The sequence below is a fragment of the Mus caroli genome, unplaced genomic scaffold, assembly GCF_978045245.1.
Source record: "Mus caroli unplaced genomic scaffold, Mus_caroli_1 scaffold_2, whole genome shotgun sequence".
In the NCBI taxonomy this organism is placed as follows: Eukaryota; Metazoa; Chordata; class Mammalia; order Rodentia; family Muridae; genus Mus; species Mus caroli.
In genome coordinates, this window is record NW_028227257.1 from 28,781,573 (window position 1) to 28,808,054 (window position 26,482).

The following is a 26,482-nucleotide window of genomic DNA, read 5'->3' on the forward strand; positions in this document are numbered from 1 at the left end:
TAGATGCAGGGACTCCCAGAAGCTGTGTCTGCATGCACAAGCATTGCACAATCAAGCCAGCCACAATCCTAGCACAAACACGGGGGAGGACTCATGAAATCCCACCCGACTGAAAAGATATTGGCAACCGATGGCTGCTGGGGGTAGGTGAATATGTTTTTCTCAGAGATGCTCCCCCTGAAAGGCTACCCATATTTCCATAGATGGTCCTACACCTCTGTACATATAGATAGTACAGAGTACTTAGATAGTACTTAGTGGACTTGGTATATCTTTAAAAAAAAGCACATGAAGTTAAGAGGGAAAGATGGGTAGTGGGGGACCAGGAGGAGGGACTGCCAACTGACTTGATCAAAATACATTATATGAATAAATGAAGCTAACAAGAAGAAAAGCCTTATGGGGCTTATTTCTAGAACTCTCCATTTAACATCTAAAGATTGCAGTTGAATAAAGGTAACAGACTTGGAACGCTCAGTGGTTAAGAGCACTGACTGCTCTTCCAGAGGTCCTGAGCTCAATTCCCAGCAACCACATGGTGGCTCGCAACCATCTGTAATGGGATTGCATGACCTCTTCTGGTGTCTCTGAACACAGCTACAATGTACTCATATACATACAATAAATAAATCTTTAACAAAAGAAAAGAAACAGGTGCACGCCTCTGCCTTTAATCCCAGCACTCGGGAGGCAGAGGCAAGCAGATTTCTGAGTTCGAGGCCAGCCTGGTCTACAAAGTGAGTGCCAGGACAGCCAGGGCTATACAGAGAAACCCTGTCTCGAAAAACCAAAAAAAAAAAAAAAAAGAAAAGAAAAGAAAAAAAGCACAGGTACAGTGCACAATGAGGTGTGCTAGCTACAGGCCTGTGTCTCCCCAATTATCTACTGCTGAGTTTTTCCTAAGAGGGTCTATAAAAAGTTGACCAATTAGGAGTATGATCTTTATTCAACGTCCTATTTTGCTTTTCCTAAAAACTGTGTGTGTGTGTGTGTGTGTGTGTGTGTGTGTGATGGCATGTATGTTCCATGATGGATATGTGGAGGTCAGCTGACATCTTTTTGGAATCAGCTCTTACTTCCCATCTCCTTGAGACAGCCTCTCTTTTGGTTTCTGCTGCTGCACTGCATATGTCAGTCAAGTATGCCTATGGGCTTCCAGGGGATTCTCCTGTCTCCATCTCCCATCTCAATACAGGAGTACTAATATTACAGATGCATGCCACCAGACCCAGGTTTTACTGGAATTCCAGGAATCTGAACTCACTGAGCCATCTCCCCAGCATTTTTTTTTTAAAGACATGGGTCTCACTGTGTGGCTGACTAGCCTGGAACTCTCTCTGTAGAGTAGACCAACCTTGAACTCACAGAGATCCTCCTTCCTCTGCTTCTCAAGTGCTGGGATTAAAGGCAAGCATCACCATGTTCAGCCCAAAATCTATATTTTTTAAGGTGTTACAGTTTGTCCTTTCTGCCAAAATTTGTACCTTCCAGCCAGCACCGTGAAAAGAAATGTATTGTGGATCTCAAGAGAATACACTCAGGCTCCCAACCCATACTGGGCCTACACCTGAAACCTCTGATTCCATTTTCCCTGCAGGTTGATCACATAAGCAGAGAAGCCACTGGCCAGGGGCAACCAGAAGCACTGGGAGATGCTTTCTTTAGGGTTTCTGCAACTTGCTTTTAAAGAATGTTCTTATTTCTTCATCTGTGTTGACACTGTTTTCTCCGTTTCCTTACGATGGCAGAGTGAAATCCTGCAACTAAAAGAAGCTTGTTGGAGGAGCCAGCCAAGAAAATGGACGGACTTGATGGTTCCAACAGAGGCCCAGTTCAGGCTGGCCAGCCTTGGCCACCTGGGTGCTCAGCACGCGGAGTTCACCCTCTGAGCACAATACAGTCACCCTGGAGTTGCCAAGGAGCCAGCCTGGGGCTCATACATCATACACTTTAAAGGGTCTTTGCAGAACTCAATCAGTTAGCATGTGGCGACCCTGGGAAGCAGCTGTGGGGACACTTGTCCAAGCCCCAGCTTGAGAGTCACTCGCTAACACTCAGCCTCACAGTCCTGCCTACCCGTCAGGACCATGGTGCTCTGGGCTTGCCTGCTCAGGGACATGGGTGAGAGACTCACCTTGCCTGTCCCAGCCAGAAAATGGCAGCTGGATTCCTAAACCCTCATACCACTGTTGGCCCTTCTCTGGAACGTGTCCATTTAACTACAGACAGTGTTTGTTGGGGGATTGCTTTTGTAGTGTTTAAGGATGGAACCCCAACGCTTTGCTCACGTATGCAAGTGCTCTACCCATGAGCCACACTCTTCAACCCCCTACTAGAAAAATCACAGAAAAACACTAATGAAGCTCTTTAGCTATGCAGGTAAAATCTGAACACAATACTACACAAAACAAGTGACCTTTCAAAGGAACCTTCCAAGGTAAAGGACTCTCCAGAAATGGAGTTGAATGCCAGCAGGTGGAGCCATAATGTTTTTACATTGTTTTCTTTTTCAGCCTTTGATACAGGATCTAGCTGGGTACCTCTGGCTGGCCCTGAACTTGTGATTCTCTTGCCTCACCTCAGTGATGAAATTACAGACATGTGGTATCACCACCACACCTGGTCTAATCACAACTGGGCCTTTGAGACGTCACCATCCTCAGCTAACTCCTTTTCCCTCTTCTGAACAAAATCCTTAATGAGGAGTCTCCATTTGCAGAAATGGCATTTGTAGAAATGGCTGGGTACCCTGCTGGAAAAGGAAGGAGAATTTTCCAACACTCTGGACACAAAACAAAGACTTGGGCAACTGCTTTCATCAAGATAATCAAGACTGTAGGCAGCTGGTCAGAGATCTCTCTATCTGTTCCCAGGGCCACGGGGCAACAGTCCTTGTCTATCTGGTTCTGTTCAATTTTCAGCGACTAAAGGCACAGAACAGCACCCATCAACAGACAGCCGCTGTCTGTCAAAAGGCACTAATATGACACAGGCACACAATGACAGACCCGTGAGCACAGTATACCACAGGCCAGGTCCTGGGAAAACTCCTGACCCCTTTAGATACAGAGAGCCACACCAGTGTGCTGGGTCTTTGCCCTCCAGCTTCCTTCCTATAAGATGAACAGAGCCCAGACATTTTCCCAGGGTGAAGTGAGGTCTAGCGAGAGAGGAAACACTAGGCAGGGGAGGGTCCTCCTAACTGGCAGACAGGACCTGCCCTTACCTTCTAACCATAGCACAGTATCCACACTACAGCAGCTCAGCAGCAGCTCAGTTCTTGTGTGTGTCTGGGGGAACGAGGTGTCACTCTTAGATCAGCCTTACAAACCATGGCATCTGCCATAGGCTATGAGGCCTGCCTGACACAACTCCCTCGACCTTATTTGATAAGAACTATGGAGAAGTCTGTGTATGGGTCATGCACATCTTACTTTGGTTAGAGACAGGATCTCACTATGTATATTAAGCCAGCACTGACTCTCAGAACTCTGTCTGTCTCTGCCTCCCAAGTGCTAAGACTAAAGCTATGCCCTCATACTCAGCCTCTTGCAAATTTTTTTTTTTTTTTTTTTTTTTTTGGTTTTTCGAGACAGGGTTTCTCTGTGTAGCCCTGGCTGTCCTGGAACTCACTTTGTAGACCAGGCTGGCCTCGAACTCAGAAATCCGACTGCCTCTGCCTCCCGAGTGCTGGGATTAAAGGCGTGCGCCACCACGCCCGGCATGCAAATTTTAAATCTATAACCATGACAATAAAGCTGTGAAAGTCATAGAAAGGGCACGGGGTGTAGCTCAGAGGCAGAATGTTTGTTGGCTATGATCGAGATCCTGAGTTCAAAACCTGGCACCAAAAGAAATGTGTGTGTGTGTGTGTGTGTGTGTGTGTGTGTGTGTGTGTGTGTGTGTGTTGTATGACATCCATGTAGGTATCTAGAGGCCAGAGGAAGGCATCAGGTGTCCGACTCTACCTATTATCACTCTCCACCTTCTCTTTGAAGCAGGGTCTTTCTGGGACCCCCCAATATATTTCAGAATTACTTTTACCATTTTAAATTATATGCTTGTATGTGGATCTGTGTGTAGCTATATGCAGGGGTATCAGTGCCTGTGGAGGCCAGAAATGTCAGATTGCCCTAGAGCTGGAGTTATAGACAGTTGGGAGCCATCCAACGTGAGTACTGGGATGTACTCAAGTCCTTTGCAAAAGCAGCACGTGTTCTTAACTGCTGAGTACTCTCCCTGCACATCCCCCAACCCCTTTATTTTTAATGGAAAAAAATCATTTTAAAATATCTAAGAAAACAAAAACCAAAAAAAAAAAAAAAAGCTGGGCGTGGTGGTGCACGCCTTTAATCCCAGCGAGGCAGAGGCAGGCGGATTTCTGAGTTTCTGAGTTCGAGGCCAGCCTGGTCTACAAAGTGAGTTCCAGGACAGCCAGAGCTATACAGAGAAACCCTGTCTTGAAAAACCAAAACAAACAAACTAAACAAAATAAAATATCTGAGTAAAGACATAAGGTAAAATGGTCCTTACAGCCATCTGCAGGCCCTATGTGTTAGAAGACCTCCAGAGAAACAAAACCAACAAACAGTGCACACTGGATGGAAGGATCTGGGGGTAACTGCTTTAAGTTACTTGTACTGATCTAAGTACAAAATCAAACTCTGCAGGATAGACCAGGCTGGCAGAACTGCAAGGCCAGTCCATAAGCAACCAGACAGCAGAATTCATTCTACAAGGTTCTCAGACCCTTGTAGAATGTACTAAGATATAAACACTTGGTCTTCATGGCTAGAGTGCCTAAGCCCTTCTTTTATTTTTCTCACTTTTCTAAATGGTAAGAAATACATTTTCTAAATGGTAATAAATACAAAATGAACACTGCTGGGGACATGTGGCACAGACCCTATAATCCTAGCAGAGAGGCAGAGATGGAAGGATCTGGAGGTGGGACCCTTTGCCTCAAACAATAGCAAAAAGCAAAACAAAATAAAGCAAATGGCAAGGAGTGTAGTGTCTTTTGTTATCCAGCCACATCTGGTTCTGTTCGTGAGGTAACTGCAAGCAAGCCACAGGAACGGAGCCTGGCTGCCAGGGGAATCACATAGGTGATTAATGGCTGGACAGTTCAGACTCAGTCTGGCCTTGACCTTGCTAGGTAGATGAGATGGGCCTGAATCGATTCTCCTGATCCACTCAGGAGTTCTGGGGTCAGTGTCTGTCACCACACCCTATTTATGTTAATTCCTGGATCAAAACCAGACCTTTGTTTGTGCCAGGCAAGCATTCCAACAGCAGAACTGAATCCTTCTCCCTCTTTTTTTTTAATCTTAATAAACTTCCTGGCTTGCCATCATTCTGAAATTCTTTTCTGTAGCAGTCAAGAACTCAAGATTTACCCGAATGAGGTCTATGGTAGTTTGAATAGGAATGGTTCCCATAGACTCATATATTTGAATGCTTGGTTACCAGGGAGAGGCACTGTTAGGAGGTGTGGCCCTGTGTGGGGGAGGGGAAGATATATCAATGCCAGTGGGCTTTGGGGTTTCAAATGCTCAAGCCAGGTCCTGTGTCTCCTGTCTTACAGCCTGCTGATCCGGATGTAGAACTGTCAAGCTAATTCACCAGCACCATGTCTGCCTGCACGCTGCCATGCTTCCTGCCACGATGACAGTGCACTAAACCTCTGAACTGTATGTAAGCCGGCCCCAATGAAATACTTTCTTTTATAAGAGTTACTGTGGTCATGGTGCCTCTTTACAGCAATACAACTTTGACCAAGACAGTAGCAATTACATGTTTAATTAAGTTAAAGCTAAATGCAGTGGTCTATGCCTATAATCCCAGCCAGGAGGCAAAGGTGGGAAGATCACAAGTTCAAAGCCAACTGAGCTACATGGGGAGGTGTGCCTTAAAACAAATAAAATGTAGAATCAAATCTATGGATTGAAGTGTTCATCTGACCCCCAAACCCATCTTCCTGTAAATCAGGACAATGTTAATGTCTGGGCACTGTGTCCCAGCCAAGTTTACACATAAAATTAACCTTCATAGCCTGTAAGAGTAGAGGCCAAAGGTGCGTGCTCACTGACAGGCATCTTCTTCTGGTCAACACTGAGCCTACCACCAGTCTGAGACCAAAGACCTGCGTTATCTGCTGTCGGGGAAGCCTGCTGCTAGAGAGAAAGATGACCTTCATACACACAAGTAGAAACGTATCAGAAGACTAGTAATGTCAAGAAGATTTTAGCATTAGCTCCCGCTGTTTATAAATTCTAACAAAGCCCCAGATACAGTGCTCACAGACTACCCAGGTTGCTGGATTAACTTCTCAGCAGCTGGTCCAGACATGCTGCAAGACCATGCAAATTCACTGTGTTTATCTTCTTAGAAGAGCTGTTTTTCCTCAATCTACCGATACCATGAAGCCTCATACAAGGTCAGCTGTCCACAGGTTACACAACTAGTTTTTCTTTTTCTTTCTTTCTTTCTTTCTTTCTTTCTTTCTTTCTTTCTTTCTTTCTTTCTTTCTTTCTTTCCTTCCTTCCTTCCTTCCTTCCTTCCTTCCTTCCTTCCTTCCTTCCTTCCTTTCTTTTTGGTTTTCTTTTTTGTTTTTTTGAGACAGGGTTTCTCTGTGTAGCCCTGGCTGTCCTAGAACTCACTCTGTAGACCAGGCTGGCCTCGAACTCAGAAATCCGCCTGCCCTTTAATCTTTTTCTTTTTTGAGACAAGGTCTCACACTTTAATATTTGAAATGTGTGATCCCTGACCTTGAAATGAGTATACTCAGAAGTCCACTGCTTAAGTGAGCATGCTTAGGAGGAAGTCAGTCCCAGTATATCACAGGCCTTGTGACTAACTTTTCAATGCCTGCTCTGTTCTGAGAGGACACTGCTTTGGAAATAACTTCCATACTCTCCTTGCTTGCTGTAGATCCTAAGTCTTTTTCTACCCATGTCTTGGCTATGCTTATTTTAGCTTGTGACTCTCATGTTACATCTTGCTCAAATCTTTCTGGATAGAGTTTGATTTTTGGTCTTCTTCTTCTCCTTCTCCTTCTCCTTCTCCTTCTCCTCTTCCTCCTCCTCCTCTTTCTCCTCCTCCTTTTTATTTTTGGTTTTCTCCTCCTCTTCCTCTTCCTCTTCCTCTTCCTCTTCCTCTCCCTCTCCTTCTCCTTCTCCTTCTCCTTCTCCTCCTCCTCCTCCCCCTTCTTTTCCTCCTCCTCCTTTATCTCCTCCTCCTCCTTCTTATTTTTGGTCTCCTCCTCCTCGTTCTCTTTCTCCTCTTCCTCTTTCTCCTCCTCTTTTTTTCTCTTCCCTGTCTCCCTCTTCCTCCAAGACAGGGTTTTACTGTATAGCCCTGGATAGCCTAGAACTCACTATGAAGACCAGGCCTTGAACTCAGAAACAAACCCGCCTATGCCTCAAAAACATGTGCCACCACACCTAGTGAGATATTGGATTTTGAGACAGGGTCTCTTGTATGGTTCATGCTGTTCTCAAACTTGCTATGTAACCAAAGATGGCCTTGGACTCTTCTGGCTCCCAGCATTTCTGCATAAAGGGAATGTCAACATTAAATGGGGACATTTTACAAGCAAACATAAAACCTGACCATGTTAGAATGACATAAGCTTCAAAAATAGACTCTATAGCTCAACTCTCTTTGTTTTAAAGATGAAAAAACATGAGGCTAAGGAAGGCTAAAAACTATACCCAGCTAGTTGGTGTGGGTAGCACTCAAGACCATCCCGGGCTACATGAAGAGATCCCAACTAAATGGGGGTGGGGTGAGTGGGTGTCAATCTAAACACACAGTAGCATATCACAAAGTGGGAAAATGGGAAAAATCAGGATGGAAAGGAGTTTAGGGCTGAAAGTGTTCACACTGCTCAGTGACAGGTAAACCCAGAATGCTTCAGACCTTAGGTCTGATCTCCGGTACCACTAAGTAAAGCAAAAATTGTAAAAGGGGTTAGACCTCTCAAAAAAACAAAAAACAAAACAAAACAAACAAACAAACAAAAAAAAAACCAAAAAAAAACAAAAAAAAAGCGGGGGGTGGGGGGGGAGGTTAGACTTAGGTCCTTTGCTGCGCAGGACTTCTGGTCCCTAAACTGAGTGTGCTCTCCAAGGCTCTGCTGTTTCAGGATGAACTTGTAGACCTCGTAAGAAACTATGAGAATCTATACTATGAGTGTAATTACTGTTTCTAACAACCACAATGCTAGCTAGGGCTGGAGCCATGAATCAGTGGTTAAAGCACTGGCCGCTCTTCCAGAGGACCTGGGTTCAATCCCAAGCACGCACGTGGCAGGTCACAACTGTCTGTCTGTAGCTCAGGTCCCAGGAGAGTCCATCACCCTTTCATGGCCTCTGTGGACACCAGGCTTGAAACTGCTGTACAGAAGTAAATGGAGGCAAAACACCAGTACAAACAACAAACAACACAATTAAGAAAGAACAAAAGCAAAACGCCACTAAGTAAAAGAAAATTCAGCAGCCACACAGGAGGGTCTGAGAAAGTCTGAGGGGCTGTGCACTCCTAAGACTGAACACATGGAAGGCTTTAAAAACTAAGAGCTTGCCAGGTGTGGTGGCGCACGCCTTTAATCCCAGCACTCGGGAGGCAGAGGCAGGTGGATGTCTGAGTTCAGGCCAGCCTGGTCTACTAAGTGAGTTCCAGGACAGCCAGGGTTATATAGAGAAACCCTGTCTCAAAAAAACCAAAAAACAAAACAAAAAAAAAACAAAAACAAAAACAAAAACAAAAAAACTAAGAGCTGCCAAGGTGACTCAGCAGCTGAAGCTACAGCCATCAACCCAAGCCATTAGTGTACCCAGGGCCACATGCCAGAAGCAAAGAACTGAATTCTCAAAGTTCTCCTCTGGCCTGAACACGGATTTTGGTAGGATATGCACCTGCCTCATGCATACGTGTACACACACACACACACAACACACACAAGTTTTACATATAATAAGAAATAAGTTAGAAAAAAGCCCCAAATGTTTTTGCCAGGGCAGAGAAAGGATGCAGAAAACAAACTGAGCCACGCTTCCAATGTAATCTGTGAAACTACAGTTAACACGGCCCTGCTAGCTCATCAATGTTTTCTAATCTTCCCCTCAGCATGCGTGTGAAGTTGCATATCTGTAAAAGAAGAACTAATAAAAGCACTGCTGTATCAAACAGGCCATCCTGCTTCCAGCCTGAGCCATGTAGGCTCACATCCCCCAGGCACTCACTGCCAGAGCCTGGGATGGCTCGGACGTGGTTTGTTGGAAGTACATTCCTCACATGATGCAGAGAGGTGAACTGGCTGATTGTCAGCATCAGTTACTCAGACAAACACTGAAAACCAGGATATCAAACACCCAAAGCTGGGCTCTGCCGCTGTATCATACCTCTCCTGTCTCCTGAATGAGACGGGATTGTGCCAAGGGTGCCTCAAACTCTGGGGTAGCTGAGCCTACAGGAACACACCATCATACCTGTTGGGTAGATTGCTGCCCAGAGAGTCATTTCCTTATTCTCTGGACTCACCACAACAGGAGTCCTACAGTGTCCTCCAACTCCTGAGAAATGACCTTGAACTGCAGGCAAAGCTGGATCCCTTGTCATCCACTGTTTGGACAACACCAGTGAATCTGAGCAACACAGCTCCTCTACTAACAAGGCATTCTGGGGGAGCCGCTGCCCCTGGCCAGTTTCCCTGGCAGTGATCCCAAGCCCTTGTTGCAATAACCTGTTTTAGCCATTTGGGGCCACTTCTTTAGAAGCTGCCTTGCATACTAACTATGAAGAAGCCCAACTAGCATTCTAACAGCCTGTCCTCAGCATCTTTATTTCAGGAAGGGAAAAAGCCCCAGAATGAGTTTGGAAAGCAATTAATTTTTACTCTTAGCAATTATCAAATATACTTTAATGCCCTATAAAAAAATTACTCTAAAAAGCTCTGTCACTAAGACAGCTGTTGGGTGCCCAGATTTCTTTTTTTTTTTTCTTTTTGTTTTTTTTGTTTGTTTGTTTGTTTGTTTTTCAAGACAGGGTTCCTCTGTATAGCCCTGGCTGTCTGGAACTCACTCTGTAGACCAGGCTGGCCTTGAACTCAGAAATCTGCCTGTCTCTGCCTCCCGAGTGCTGGGATTAAAGGTATGCTCCACCACCGCCCGGCTGGGTGCCCAGATTTCTACTGCAAATCAGATCATCACTAACTGGCCCCAGACAGGCAAGAGTTTTTTCCTTGCTAGTTTTCACTCTGTCTTAATACAAGATAGGCAGAATTCTCCATACCAAATGCAGAAAGAGAGAGAGAGAGAGAGAGAGAGAGAGAGAGAGAGAGAGAGAGAGAGAGAAAGGAAAGAGAGAAAGAAAGAGAGAAAGAGAGAAAAGAAAGAAGAAATTCTTGCAACAGGGGTATGTGTAAAAATATGATACCTGCATAAGCTGAAAAGCACCAGTATGTATTACTGACCTAGAGCCCTGTTTATGAGTGAAGCCACAAATGGTTTCGGATGAAATAAAAGCCACAAAATTGTGCAGCATACAAATATGCATACCTGTGTATTTAGGAACAGCAATTACCTGGAAACATAAACGGGACAGAATAAGGAGGACTGGGGGACCTGGTGGAGCTGGCACATGCCTTAATCCCAGCACTCTGGAGGCAGAGGCAGGTGGGTTTCCGTGGGTTTGAAGCCAGCTTAATTGCACAGAGTTAACAGTCCAGCAGACAGGGCTGAGAAGTTTTGGGGGTTGGGGTGGTGAGAACTGTCAAAGACTCCGTTCAGTGTATTTTGTTTTCCTACTAAGAATAAAGGTTTGTAAAACAGAAAAAAGCTACAACTTCTAAAGCAACTTGCAAACAAGTTTTGTCAAAGTGGAAACCTCAAAGGCAGCCTTCCCCACGAGGATTCCATCTTTGAGTTTCGGACCTCTCCTGTTTCAGGCAGGCATTACAAATGATTTTCTTCTCATCAGTCTCGGAGTAGGGGGTGGGGTGGGGAGCACGGGGCGGGACAATTCCCTGCAGATTACTGATCTCACCCCTTTCCAACTCATAAAACTACCGGATCTAGTTCCAGTCCCCCGTCTTCTCTCGGGGCTGCAGAAAAACAAAAGGGGGAGGGGAGTGGGGAGTAGAGAAAGCATGAACTCTGAAGCCATCTCGGAAGTGTACAGCTGGGAAACAGCCGGAAAATCCGCCGGCAAGAGCAGACCCCTAGAGCACTTCTCTGGGATGCGCAACTCCGCCGTGGGCAGAGGCCTGGCTCCATACTGCCAGATTCCAGACAACGTACCGGTGGGGGACTGACTGCGGTGGAAGACTAGGGCCACTCAAAGCCATACTTAGGGACTGGGGACTGCGGGCCGGGGAGCAGGGGGATGGGTCTCAATTAAAACGAAACCCGAAAGCGAGGGTATGCACCGGTCCTTCGAAGGAAGATGCATAACTCTACTGTCTCTTCATTGGTCGCAGGTGACCGTGGTGCAACAGGGATCAGGCCCGTGGGCGATACTGGGGGGGCGGGGCCCGCCCTGCCCTGGGCTCGGTCTCCCTCCCAGGGAGGGCGGGCTGCTCACCTTGGGGTCCCGCTCGTAGTAATGCTGCTGCGTGCGGATCCAGCGGCCCACTAGGTGGTCGCGAACTGTGTGTGCCAGAGCGAAGAAGTAGTCGCGGGGCGTGGCCACATTGCGGTCCTTGACCAGCGTGAAATGCAGGTGTCTGTTGAAGCTCTTCCGCACCTCGGCCACGTCGCCCAGCCCCGCGATGCCACGCACGCTGATCTGCTTCTGCCTCTCACTGTCCGTCAACGGCTTCGCCATGGCGCCAGAAGAGGCAGAGGACAAGGGACGAACCTGAGCGAGCAGAGAAGACTCTAGCGTTGGGATGCTGCGGTGTCTCTGGCGCCAAGGACTGCGGCGGAGGCCGGCTAGTACGGATTGCGCCTGCGCTTTGCGAGAGGGCCTGGCCCTGTGGATGGGCGTGGACTGATTGACTGATGAGGCGGGGCCTCGGAGAAAGAGCCCGTCAATCAGACTGTTTCAGCCGGGAAGAGAACGTGGACGCTCGAGGGGTAATGGTTTATTCCTTTACTGGTGTGTCTGAGGCTGGAAAAACCGGACTGCAGCTTCCCCATACCTAAGATTTACCACTTTTATGAGGCAAAAGTAGAAACAGAACCAGTGGCTGCGCCTGCCACACTGGAAGGCAAACTATTGCCATTGAGGGACTTCCTGGAGTTTCTGGGGCTGCAGGGACTGACGGCTCTGCAAAGAATCACCAGATGCCCTTTTTAGGACTGCATTGGGTGCTCAGGTGTAGCTGAGCTCTGTTAAACGTTCGGAGAAGTGTGCACATGCTTGACAGACAGCCCCCAATACCTGCTGGGACTCGTCACCAAGCAGATAGGTGGTTCTGAAAACACACGCAAGAAAATAACGTCGTTTGTGCAAAAACTAAAAATTCATAAGTCATATCAATGTTTGTTCCTCCATGACACCACTTCAGCTCTGGAGAACAAACTGCATGGAACTCCTCATAATACAAATCGCCAGTCTAGGCTGCAGTGACAAACACAGAAAATCTGCTGCAAATTAAGTATACAGCATTCTCTCCAAGGATGGGCAGAGGCTACCATCAATCACACCCCTTCTGGTTGTTAAAGAAAAATTCCACCCAGCAAGAAGTCAGCCATGCACATGGAGAGGAAGGAGAAACATTTCATTGGTGGTCAGGGAAGCAAGCAGAGGCTCTGAAAGGGTTCAGGCCAGCCCAAATTTCTTACCGTTTATAGGTCAGGAGGCAACACTGCCTGCTTAGGGGACCATCTCAGAGTGGTCTCTGAGTCCCTTAATCATTAAGGGAGTTTAGTTAGGCGTGTTTACAGCAACATAAATTGCAGAGACAAATGTTTTATATAAGAATACATTATAATTTCAATAATATGTATCAGGCAGGTAGCAATAAAAAGGCATACAGGCATTGCAAATAACAGTAGTCTTGGTCTGTAAAAGAACTTTTCTCTTAGCGAACTGTAAGAGGAGGTTCAGCATGACCTTAGTCCTCTGTGACAGCTTTCCCTTCGGGCAGTTTTGGCAAATGTTTGTTTTCCAGATAAAGGGTGGGTGGTTTTTTTTTTTTTTTTTAACAAGGCAGGACTCAACCTACCTAAGTAAAACTTTAATCCAATTGACTCCTACATAACCAGACACCAAGCTATCATAAAATTATACAGACATACATACATATGTGAATATATATAGTTTTTGAAGGAATGGCTACAGATCAGCCTCTCTGACAGATACGTGAATATATATAGTTTTTGAAGGAATGGCTAGAGATCATCCTCTCTGACAGAGACACATGACCCTTCACCATGTGTGGGGAGCAGCTTCCAGAGCTGCCGCGTGGCACTTTTTCCCAGGGAGCTCTGGGATGAGACCCTCTGGTCATCGGTATACAGTGCTGCCTGCCTCCTGGAAACTCCCTTGGCCCCAGAAGAACTGCCTTCCCTTGTGGAGCCACTTTCCTCACATAGTGAGGTCAGTGACTTGCCTTCATTTGCTTCTTTAGGTTAGCTGATGGGGATGCAGATGGTCCTGCCTATGGAGATAAAGGTTGCCACAGGGGATGTCATAAAAGTCCAGGTGTAGGGCTGGAGGTGTAGCTCAGTAATAGTGTGGTTTGCACAATGGGTACCCTGCATTCCAGCGCCAGCTCTAGAAAAGGCAAATTAAGTTGTTCCTGGTTTGATGATTCCAAAATTAATTTACCTCAACCTCTACTCAGCGGCAGACTTCTTGGGAGACGAGGACACACCGGAATGCTTCCCCGACTACTCTAGCTCTGATTTGGAATTCACTCCACACTTTTTCCTTGGGATTCTCAAGTCAGCAAGATCAAATTTCAGCCCCTGATGGCAGGGCTGTGGGGCTCCTGCTAGGCTGGGGGCTGGGGACTCTGATTCTTGAGAGTGATTTGGCAGCTCAGAAGTCTTCTCAGTGTGTGTGCCCTCATGACACTTCCACAGTCCTGGGGAACAGACTACAGGCTTCCAAAGAGCTAGCCATGCCTGTAATCTCAACACTGGCTGACCTGCTTCAAAACAGTTGTTCAAAGACTTTTCTGGTCTGACTGAGATTATATACCTACTATGTGGGGAAGGTTCAGCTATCGACTTTGGCACGAAATAGGGGAACTGACCCTATTCCTCTGACGATCTGTACTCTCTACAGTTGTTAACTCAGAAGTGGAGAAAACTGAAGCTCCCGAATTCCAGGCAATACTGCCGGCTTCTTTATGCTGGTCAGCCAAGTGTTAAATAACCATAGACCAGACCTTTCAAGAAATGAAGGTAAGTGGCTGGACCTGGTTAAATGAAGACCCGCCTTTGGAGTGACCTCGCGTGACATGGAAGGCCTCCCTCATTGTTCTGGTTAATTTTTATCAGCTTCGTGAAAGCTACAGTCACCTGGGAAGTGGAACCTCAATTGTGAGTATGCCACCATCAGATTGGTCTGCAAGCCAGCGTGGGAGTCATCTTCTTGATTCATGCTCCATGCGGGAAGGCTCAGCCCGCTGTGGGTGGCCCCAGCCTTGGGCAGATGGTCCTGGGTTGTATAGAAGAGAAAGCTGGGTGAGTCACAGAGAACAAGCAGTGTTCCTCCATGGTCTCTACACGAGTTTGGGAGGAGACAAAGATTTAAACCACAGTCTATTGTTCACAATCATATAACCCACCCAGTCAGTCTCCCAGCCCAGTTGCTTCCCCTCACCTCCGTCTCCTCAGCTTTGTTTGCCCTGGCTTTCAATTCCATCAAAGAATCTTCCCATCTCCCAGGCTTCACACTTTAACAATTTTACATTCGTCTCCCTCTTGACGGACAGCCAGATGCTGATTCTGATTCAATACTGTCTGTGTAGCCCAGATGTCAGCTGAAGCTGGTGTTACTGAACTCAGGTCCCCAGGTTCATCCTACACAAAACAACTGTCTACCCTAGAGGCAATGCTAGCGAGAAAGCAAGGCTTTATTCGGTGGTCTAAGAATGGGGGGAAGCAACTTTGCTCACCAGCATCTGGTGTGTGTGTGGTGAGTGTGTAAGGTCACAGATATAAGACGGGGACAGACAGAGGAGAGAAGCAGATGAAGAAAGGGGACGAATTCTCACGTCCTCCCTTGGACTAGATACAGAGAGACCTAGGAATTTAGGTGTTGCTATTTTTTTTCTTCTTCTTTTCATAGTTTGGGGTTTCTGGTCACAGCAGCTGGTGTCTTGAGCCTTGAAGAGAGGAGAGGGTCTTGGCAATTCTAGGTTAAGTTCTCTTTGGATTATAATCCCAGCAAAAAGATTTCTCAAGTGCTTTACGTGTCAGCATGCAGAGCCAATAAAATCTGACCCAATGGTTAAAGTAGCAAGAGAGATAGGCACAGTGTGAAGATAGAGATGTCAAACTCCGAATGGTAGCACATGCCTGTCTGTAATTATAGCAATGGAGAGCTTGAGGCAGGAGGATTACCTTAGGCTACATACTGAGTTTCAGGCCAGCCTGAGCTACAGGGTGACACTCTCTCTCAAAAGAAAAAAAAAAAAAAATCAACAAACAAACTAATAAAAGGTGAGCATCCTGTAGTGGTTTGGTAAAGTTTGGCCCCTATAGATTCTTGTGTTTCAATAGTTGACCATAGGAAGTAGCATTATCAGGAGGTGTAGCCTTATTGGAATAGATAGGTGTGGCCTTGTTAGAGGAAGTGTGTCACTGTGTAAGTGGGCTTTGAGGCCTCCTACGCCTAAGCTCCGCCCAGGGTGGAATCAAAGCCTCCTCTTGGCTGCTGGAAGAAGACAATTTTCATCCTGGCTGCCTTCAGATCAAGATGTAGAACTCTCAGCTCCTCCATCCCCATGTCTGCCTGGACGCTGTCATGCTTCCCACCATGATAATAGTGGACTGAACCTCAGAAACTGTCAGCCAGCCCCAATTAAATGTTTTCCTTTATAAGAGTTGCCTTGGTCATGGTGTCTCTTCACAGCAACAAAACCCTAAGACACACCCCATCAAACATGAGCAGACTCAAGTGAAGAATCAAAAAAAAAAAAAAAAATGGTACTTTGTGACACTAGTCTAAGGAGTCATGAACAAATGTCTGCTTACTATGGCAACAGGTTAACATGAGGATACCACCAAAGTTGAACTTGGTGAAACAGGAAGTTTTGTTAGGATTGTTTACAAAAGCAGACTTGACTTAGAGACAACTGCATCACCAAAAGTAACAACTCATGAAAAGTGAGTGGAAAAGGAACTCTCTGAAGTTACTGAGTTGTTTACTTCCTGAATTTGGTTTTTTGTTCATTTTTGAGAGTCTCACTATATAGATCATTCTAGCCTTTCTCACAGATATTGGCTTGAGTGCTGGAATCAAATGCTGAGCTGCCTATGTCCTGAGTTTTAATCAGCTTCCCTCCAAGTCTCAATCTTTTATTTGCAATGTTTTTTATTCTTTGAAATGTTAATACAATGTATTTTGATCATATTCTACCCCTTTCCAAACTCTTCCCAGATCTGCCACCTCTCCCTACCCGCCCAACTTTGTGTCCCTTTTAAAAAAATCAAGCCGGGCGTGGTGGCACACGCCTTTAATCCCAGCACTCGAGAGGCAGAGGCAGGTGGATTTCTGAGTTCGAGGCCAGCCTGGTCTACAAAGTGAGTTCCAGGACAGCCAGGGCTATACAGAGAAACCCTGTCTCGGAAAAAAAAAAAAAAATCAAAACAAAAAAAACCATTAAGTCCAATTTGTGCTCCCAGTACCACCAACCTACTAGGGACCACACCTTTTTTTTTTTTTTTTTTTATTTAAGTTTTTTTGTTTTTTTTTTAAGATTTATTTTTGTATTATGTATATAGCGTTCTGCCTGCAGGCCAGAAGAGGGCATCAGATCTCATTACAGATGGTTATGAAACACCATGTGGTTGCTGAGAATTGAACTCAGGACCTCTGGAAGAGCAGCCAGTGCTTTTAACCTCTGAGCCATCTCTCCAGCCCCTTAAGGGACCACACCTTAAAAAACCAACTAAACAAACAAACAAAAAAAAAAAACCCTGACTTTCCCCAGAAAAATTGCCAATAGTTCCTCAGGAAGGGGTGGGACTTCATGCCTACCTCTCCTTTCCATGCCAGGATCTTGTCTGGTTTGAGCTAGTGCAGAGCTTGTGTATGTTATCACAACTGCTATGAGATTCCATGTGCACCGTCTCTGCTGTACCCAAAATATTTTCCTTACAGTCATCCACCATCACTGGCTCCTACAATCTTTCCTCCTCCTCCTCTTCCTCCTTCTTCTATTTATTTTTTTATTTTATGTATATGACTACATTGTTTGTTGCTGTCTTCAGACACACCAGAAGAGGGCATCAGATCCCATTACAGATGGCTGTGAGTCACCATGTGGTTGCTGGGAATTGAACTCAGGACGTCTGGAAGAGCAGTCAGTGCTTTTAACCGCTGAGCCATCTCTCCAGCCCCCACCTCCTCTTCTATGACAACTTCTGAGCCTTGTCAGGAAGGGTATGATATAGACATCCCATTTAAGGATGAGCATAATAATATGGAATATTTAATCCCAAATAAATTAATATACAAGTGGTCTTCAAGTCTCTAAAAAAGTAATCTAGAAAATCATTACCACTATAACCTAAATGCCAGAGGTATTATACACAGGAAACCCAGTGGGAACTGGAAATGTAATGGCCAGCTCATTTCCTCAACACCAGTGACCTTTGTTTCTGAACCCAGCGGCCCACAAAGGCCAGACAATTGCCCTTGGCTTGAGACAGGATGCTGTTGTATAGTCTAAGCTGGCCTCAAACTAGTGATCTTCCCTGCATCTACCTCCTGAGTACTGGGCAATCACTGGAGAGTGTTGCTCTACCTCACACCAGAATATGGAATAATTTTCTTTTCAGACAGATAAGAGCAAGTGGAGAAGTATCTTTAAGTCTCCCAGTAACACCAGAACTTCTCTGAAATGACCCAGAACCTCTTGGGTTACACACGTTAGCATCACTGGGATGTCTGTGGTTTCAGTATTGGCCACTGACTCAGGGTGCAGCCTAGCCTCTTTGGCTTCTATACCAATAAGAGGCTTTACATACAAACACTTGAGAAACTGGAAGTACACACAAAAGCTGAATGACCTCTTCTTGACCTTGAAATTCTACCCCAAAGAAAACATCCAATAGAAATGCTTATGTTCACCTGAAGTCATGTGCAAAAATGTGACTAATAGCTTCATTAAGTCTCGAACTGGAAACTATGTAAATGCCCACGAATCTTTGAATGTGTGTATATATATATATATATATATATATATATATATATATAGTGTGTGTGTGTGTGTGTGACATAATCACATATTCACAGTCATTCCCACTGGAGCAGATGAACAGTGTTGTGTGGTAGAGGCCAGCTCAGAAGAGCATATCCAGAGTGCTGAAGCTCTGTCAGATGTTAGCTACATGAACCCTGGGGCAGGTACAACTGAGGGGCAGAGATCTCTTGGACTACTCCTTTGTGGTAACATGGCAGGTGCAATCAGGAAGGCCCATTCACTCATGGGAAGCACTGTGGGACAGGAGTAGCCAAAGCCTCAGCTCTCATCCTCATTTAGCTCCTTGTTCACCCCACCCCAGCTGGGCTCCACATTCTTCCTCAGGTCTCTGCCTTCTGCCTTCTCATACTCATTTACATGTCCGCCACAGCCAGTTTGTGGGCTCACCTTGTCCCCAAAGTGACTGAGAAACCTGTTGCTGATGGCCGTCTCCCAGGAGAAGCTGCTGGCACATGGCTCTATGCTGGGGTCTCTCCTGGGATTACCCTCAGCTGCTGCTTTGGTTTCCTCCCAGTCACCCCTATCTTTGGATGTCCCCTACTAGAGCTACCCAGTTTAGACTGTAGGTCTCATACTTTCTGAGGGGAACTCCAAGCCTAGACTCTTCCTGCAAACTACCATTTCCTGCAAGAGCTACTGTAATTTTAATTAAAAAAAAAATTTTTTTAATGATGGTTCTTAAATGCTTTAACCTCCCTTGTAGCCCACCACCCACCAAAGGTAGTGGAAAAGATATGTAGGAAGTGGACCTGTTTAAAACAGTTCTTTGGAGCAACTCCAGTCTGTGTTGTCTGGAAATTAGCAGTTCAGTCATAGTCTAGAGGACAGCAGCAGCTTGGTCCATTCCAAACACTTGATGGATATACCAGCAGTCCAGTTCGATAGAGTTGGGTTAGCAACAACAATGACGTGACCTAGCAGAGACAGCCAGGTCTCAGCCTCAGCTCAAGTCAACAGGAGGGACTAACAGGAACACCAGGAGAAGTTCTCAGCAGTGCCTCTTCACAGGGAAGCAAAGATGAGGGAAGCCTCAAGACCCACAAGCATTACAGAGCTAGCTGTACCAGCAAGCCAAGCTCTGTCTGTCACTCTGTGGAGTCCTATTTACACCCTCCAAACATCACACGTCCTCCACGTGCCTTGCCTCAGTACGGGTTTTGCCTCAGCGTGTGTTGTCTTACCCTGTGCATCCAAGCAGCCCGAGTCTGTGGAAGTGACAAGAAACTGCAGCACACCACCAGAAGTTTTTTTGGTGCAGTTCTCTCTATGGAGTCCTGACAAACGCAGCTCAACTACACAGTGTAAGGCAGACCAATGGATGTGTGCTGTTAGCAAAGACTCCTTCACATCTGGTTGCTTTAGCAGACCATCCTTTCATTTCTGTCTGCTTCAGTGAAAAGTTCCTTCATGAGTCTGCCTTGCTTTACACACCTATGTCCACTTTAAAGAAATGTCCCTTCAGGTGTTTGCCCCCCAAAAACACCATCTAATTAACTTTCCAAAGAATCCTTACAGTTCCACTTCAGGCTACTCTCTGCAGCCCCCTCCCAAGTCCTTTTGGTGGGCATGGAATTACAGCTGAGAGAATGGGGAGGTAGTAACTGAAGGCAGACATTAAGCGAAAGCTAGTGGATGTTCTGATGTGTCAGACTCTAATCCTAGTACCCTGGAGGGAGAGGCAGATGAATCTGAGTTTGAGGACAGCCTGGTCTACATAGCAAGTTCCAGGCCAGCCAAGGATAAGCAAGACCTTGTGTTCAAATAAATAAATAAATAAATAAAACAAAGCTCGAGACGGAGAGTACCACTGTGTGACTCCGGCCATGTGACTTTGGAGGGTTGACACTATCAGGCATCATTAAGGGGCTAAGGGTATAGCACATGTTGAATCTCCAGAACCCAAAATAGATGTGTTGTGATGAGAACCAGATGGTTGCCAGGACACTGAGTGAAACTCCCCAGGGTGATCAATGTGTTCAGTGTTCTAGGAGTATACTTAAGTAGTTGTTTTAAGATCTGTACATTTTACTGTATGAAAATGGTATCTAATCAAGAAAGTCTTAAAAATCAGCTGAACTGGCAAAAGCTAGAAACAAAGCTGCCAAGTGGGAAGCTATGGCCACAGTGAGTCCTCAGAACAGCAAGCATCATCTCATGCAGAGCCAGTCTGGCGGAGACGGAGCCAAACACGGAGCTCTGTCTAAGAAGGAAAGGCGGGGAAGATTTCCTGCCAAAAGTCTATTTGCCTTGCCTTGCTGCTGAACCCTGGCTGTTTGATCTGGGTGGAGCTCTGCCTGGGAGCACCCACTGACAAGGCAAAAGAGCAGAGGACCCTACAAGGAAATGCTAGGCAGGGTGGAGAGGGAAGGCGTACATGACCCATCGGGGATTTCAATTTCCTTCCTTCTTCTGGGCAGACTTTTCTCAGTTGATCGACCCTCCCCCAGAATTGCCAGCTAGCAAGTAGGCCTGGCTCTTCTCTCGAGAATTAATGAGACTACATGTCTGAAAACAAGCCTTAGGGTTGAAATAACAAGGGACTCTGCTGTGCTCTTTAAGAACAACAATAAAAAAAGCAGGAGGAGGAGGAGGAGGAGGAGGAGGAGAGAGAGAGAGAGAGAGAGAGAGAGAGAGAGAGAGAGAGAGAGAGAGAGAGAGAGAGAGAAAGGAAAGAAAGAAAGAAAGAAAGAAAGAAAGAAAGAAAGAAAGAAAGAAAGAAAGAAAGAAAGAAAGAAAAGCAAGCAAGCTGGGTGTAGTGGTGCACGCCTTTAATCCCAGCACTCGGGAGGCAGAGGCAGGTGGATTTCTGAGTTCCAGGCCAGCCTGGTCTACAAAGTGAGTTCCAGGACAGCCAGGGCTATATAGAGAAACCCTGTTTTGAAAAAAAATAAAAAAGAAAGAGAGAGAGAGAGAGAGAGAGAGAGAGAGAGAGAGAGGAGGAGGAGGAGGAGGAGGAGGAGGAGGAGGAGGAGGAGGAGGAGGAGGAAGGAAAGAAGGAAGGAAGGAAGGAAGGAAGGAAGGAAGGAAGGAAGGAAGGAAGAGAGTGAGAGAGAGAGGGAGGCAGGAAGGAAGGAAGGAAGGAAGGAAGGAAGGAAGGAAGGAAAGAAGGAAGGAAGGAAGAGAGTGAGAGAGAGAGGGAGGCAGGAAGGAAGGAAGGAAGAGGTAAAGCTAAACCAAAGAGTTGCCCGAAGAGAAACTTGTTTTTATATTATTTCCCTTACAGTGTTATATCAGGAGCATAGGGCCTCACATGTCCTGGGACCTTCATTCCTGATTCTATGCATCCACTTTGCAAACTGCTTTACTGAACTAGTTTGCATATCATAAGCTATCTATTTAAAGTGCACAATTCAAGGGTTTTTAGTGTGTTTATAGAGTTGTGCCACCATTATTATTTGTCGGGTACCCATTGCTGAGGAAAGATACCATGACCAAGGCAACTCTTATTAGGAACAACATATAACAGGGGTTGGCTTACAGGTTCAGAGGTTCAGCTCATTATCATCATAGCAGGAAGCATGGCAGTGTCCAGGGAAAGGAGCTGAGAGTTGTACATCCTGATCTGAAGTTATCCAGAAGACTCAGCATCCTCAGGCAGTTAGGAGGGTCCCAAAGCCCACTGGCACTGTGACACACTTCCTCCAACAAGGCCAAACCTACTTCAACAAGGCCATCCCTCCTAATAGTGCCACTCCATGGGCTACAGGATATTCAAACCACCATGTTATTTAAGTGTAAATGACCTTCTCACTCTCTTCCACAAATCCTGCAATCTGTACCAGTTTGCAGTTACTATCAGTTCCTCCATACCTGCTCCAGTAAACTGCCATCTTGGTTCTGTCTTTTCTTTGGATGTTTTATGTAAGCCAAATCATAGAATATGTTATCTTTTGTGTCTAGTCCCTTTTTCTTTCTAATCCTGGGCTGAAAATTGAACCTACAGCCTTTGTACAAGCTAGATAGCTTTACCCTACAAATTTAACCACAGCCCCAGAACTTCATTCCTTTTAAAGACTAAGTAACATTCCAATGTGTTCCTTTTATTTATGTGTTGTCTGCATGTATGTCTGTGTACCACTCACATGGCTGGTGTTGACAGTGGCCAGACAAGGGTATCACATTTCCTGGAACTGAAGTTATAGATTGCTGTAAGCTGACAGGGGGTGTGGTACTAAAACCTGGGTCCTGGAAGAGCAGTCCATGCTCTTGACCAGTAAGGCATCTTTCCAGCCTTAAAGTACTCATTAAAAATAAATAGAGGTCCTTTGAAGGTCTGGGATTATGGCTTAGTGGTAGAGTGTTTGTCTAGTATGTGTCTCCCAATCTTGGGGGGAAAAAAAGATACCTTATTCTTTGCAATCTCCTACTCCTCAGAAAGTTCAAACCCTATTTTTATTCCCACATCTCTCTCAGGCCTTAAAACAATTTCTGGCAGACCTCTAAGCTTTGGCACTTTGATTTGCAAAGCCATTTTATCCTAAGCTGTTCTCCCTGGGTGGGTTCCAACCCTAAAGCTGTGTTTTCAGAGCACGCCAGCCTAGCAGACTCTAGATCTCCCACTGCCTGGCTCTGTACCACAGATCTCAGCAGGGGCTGGGGGGTGGGGGATGGCTCAGTAGAAGAACACGTATACTCATGCTTTGCATTCTTCCAACCCCAGACTGCTTCTGGAGACAGGCTACCTTATAGGGGGATGTCTGCTTGAGAACTATGTAAATCGTGTGGCTGACACTAGGATTTACGAGGCAGCACCAACCCTCTTCCATAGAAACCTTAGAATCTCTGCAATCAACAACACAGGAAAGGACTGAAGGTTGTCGGATAATACAGGGGTGGTTAGGCCCAGAAGTGTTGTTTCTCATTGTGTCTACTTTCCCAAGCATCACAGAACACATTTTGAGAACTATGACTGATTCTTTAGGGTGGAGCCCAGCCTGTAGTGTATGGGCTAGTGTGACCAGGAACACTGCTCTGGCAAGGCCTCCTCCACAAGGATTGAGGTAACCGGCTTAGGGTGAGAGGTCTCTAGTTCTGTGTCTGAGTGGCTGCCTCTCATTCCCTTACTCACTAGGCCCTAGAGAATCCTTTGAGCTCCTTAAGGTCCAGCATGCCATGGCAAGAGAGAGATGAAAGGGGGCTAGTTGTGTGGCTCGTGACCCTAGTGATCGCACAAGATGAAATTATTGATGCCTGGCACAGGGACCACTCAATCAACCAAAGCCATTGCTAATCTAACTTAACTGAAGAAGAGATCTAAGTGTGCTCGCTCCCTGGTGTTATGGTCTGAATAAGTCCATCATGCACTGCACTGGAAACAATTTCTGATGCAGCACTGTAAGGAGGTGAAGCCCCAATCAAAGGTGACGGGCTCCCTACTGAGCAAACAGAGACGATTATCAGGAGAGTGGGTTAGTCTTCTCCAGTGTTATGAATGCATACAAAAACCAAGCATGATGGGTGGTACATGCCTTTAAGTCCAGGATGGAATGCTGTTGGTGTGGACAAGTAGATTCTGAGGGAATCCTAGCTCTTTTGCTGAACAGCAAGCTCTTGGTTCAGTAAGATAGAGAAAGCTTGCTTTATTAAAAAAAAAAAGGACAGAAGATACTTGAAGTCAGCTTCTTACTTCATGTGCACGTGGATGAGCATACCCACACACGCATGCACACAAGCGTCATGATTTTTTTATCGCCTTCTTTTCCCATTCTGCTTTTTTATCATAGGATACAGCATGAAGGTTCCCACCAGAGGCCTGCACCATGAGCTTGGACTTTCTGACTTCCAGAACTGTGAGCCAAAGGTAATTTATTCTATTCAGTATAAATTACCCAGGTTGTGGTTTTCTGTTACAGCAGCCAAAGCCAAATACATTTGTCCATGACTTTCAAAGCAAAGCAAAGACATTGGCAGTCCTGGATCTAACGCTGCGTGCTCTGTCTGCAGAATCCTTGGATGCTCATAGGAGGTATTTGTTCTCACGAGGAAGAATGTCTTTTATTACTGTTGTTGTTATTATTGTTTTTTTTTTAAAGTTTCATTTAATTTTATGTGCATGACTGTTTGGCTGCATGTATGTACTTGCGCACAAGTATACCCTGTGCCCACAGAGCTCAGAAGAGGGTGTTAGAGCCCCTGGAACTGGAGTTACAGAAGTCTGTGACCACCATCTGGGTTCTGGAAACTGAATCTAGTTCCTCTGCAAGAACATTTAGCAAACTCTCTAGCCCCAGGCAAAACATGTTTTGTTCTTATTTCAAAACCTGAAAGTAGATTTCTTGTGACTAAGTCAGAGAACTTGGCTCTGGAAAGGCACAGCCTTCAGGTCATGCTGGACACCTGTTATTTCCCACCGAACCCAAAGCTTTTCTGGCAGCCACCCCCAACTGCTTCAAGCATCCTTCACATTTCAACTTCTCTAAAACAGGTCCCATCTGCATGACTGGAACCTTCACACCAAGCCTTTCTCCAAGCTCCTGCCTGGGATGATGGCTGTTGATCCTATTATGACTGCCATGCTTTTAAAGTGTGGTTTGAAGTCATCTCATCTGTCTTTTTCTTTTTTTTTTTTTTAAGATTTTATTTATTTATATTATGTAAGTACACTGTAGCTGTCTTCAGACACTCCAGAAGAGGGCTCCAGACCTCGTTATGGATGGTTGTGAGCCACCATGTGGTTGCTGGGAATTGAACTCAGGACCTTCGGAAGAGCAGTCAGTATTCTTAACCGCTGAGCCATCTCTCCAGGCCTCATCTCTGTCTTTACCTGAGACAGTATTGTTATAGTCTGAACTCACCCTTCCTAAGACTTTTAAATGGTTGAAGACTCTGATATGGTTTGAAAAGTGAGTCACTCTCAAACAATGATCCCTTGCACTTGAAAGTTTCCAAAAAAACTTCAAGCTCCTAATTAATGGAAAAAACTAAAATCATAAAATGTCCCCTTAGTTAACTGTAGTGCTGGGAGCTGAACTCGAGGCCTTGTGGGTGCCAGGCAGGTACACTGCCAGTGCACCACGTCCCAACCCCACGATGGTCAAAACTGTTCAAGTTAGGAAGCCTCTGTAACTATGACACAAAACCTGGAAGCCACAAGACAAATTTGTATGTGATTATAGGTCTGATCAGTTTAAATAAACGGTTTTAATATACATTAAAGACCTGCCAGAAAGTAAAATAGGAGTGGCAAAGGAAAAAAAAATGTATACATCTTACCACAATGGGTTAATTAATCTCCTTAATAAAAATCCTAAAAATCAGGGTTTTGTTTTTGTTTTTTGTTTTTTTTTAAAGATGAGTGTTCTTGAGAAATGGAAGACATGAACAGATGTTCCACAGGGAACACAGCTGGCATTTAGAGGCAAAGGTGAATCAGAGGACTCACCAGGCACACTTTACAGTCTGCCAGAACGGCAAACATCAAACCACGAACCATGAGGCAGTGGCTGTGTGGGCGAGGGAAGCCCCCACCAGTCCAACTTAAAATGCTAATGTTCTTAGATGGACAGTGTCACGTGTCCACGCATGGCTCACAGACAAGAACATGGAAGTAGCAGGACGGCCTGAGGTCCTGTCACCACCCACCACAGCAGGCAGCCAGGGTGTCTGCCATTCAAGTAGGAGCAGTGTCTGGCAGGGCACATGGCAGGAGGTGTGAGGGCTGTGCTGGGTGGACCCAGTGACCCATACAGGCCAGAGTGATGCAGCTATTTAAAGAAAACCCATCTTCTTTATCATCGTGAAAGGCACCAAGGGTGAAGTGACTTGCATATTTTGCTGGGCCTAAAAATACCCTGAGCTAATTGGTGTTCTTTTGGGAAGTATCCAGCTGTTTACTTCTTCATGAGATCACGAACCCTACCTGCTTTTGTGTTTCCGTCTTGCGGCTTTTATGCTGTGTCTCTGGAGGTCTTTAAATATTCAGGCCATTAGCTCTAAGAGGAAGAGGCCGGCCGTGTGGACTCTGCCAAGCGGTAGGAGGTGCAGTGTGAAACAGGATAGGTTCTTCCATACCCTTCACAGCAAAATCTTCCTGGCTCTGGTCCCAGGTGACTTTTTATCTGCTTTATCTTTTTTAGACCCAAGTTATATACT

At 45.7% G+C, this 26,482-nt stretch overlaps 1 protein-coding gene across 1 annotated transcript in view; it reads right to left on the reverse strand.

Moving 5' to 3' along the window:
- The window catches only part of Pygb (glycogen phosphorylase B), a 44,597-nt gene extending 32,651 nt beyond the window's left edge, over positions 1–11,946 (reverse strand). Inside the window, exon 1 of the mRNA XM_021177754.3 lies at positions 11,587–11,946. Within this exon, the coding sequence (XP_021033413.1) occupies positions 11,587–11,829 (243 nt within the window). The 5' untranslated portion in view covers positions 11,830–11,946. The remainder of the gene's footprint in view (positions 1–11,586) is intronic.
- Between the last annotated feature and the right edge of the window lie 14,536 nt (positions 11,947–26,482).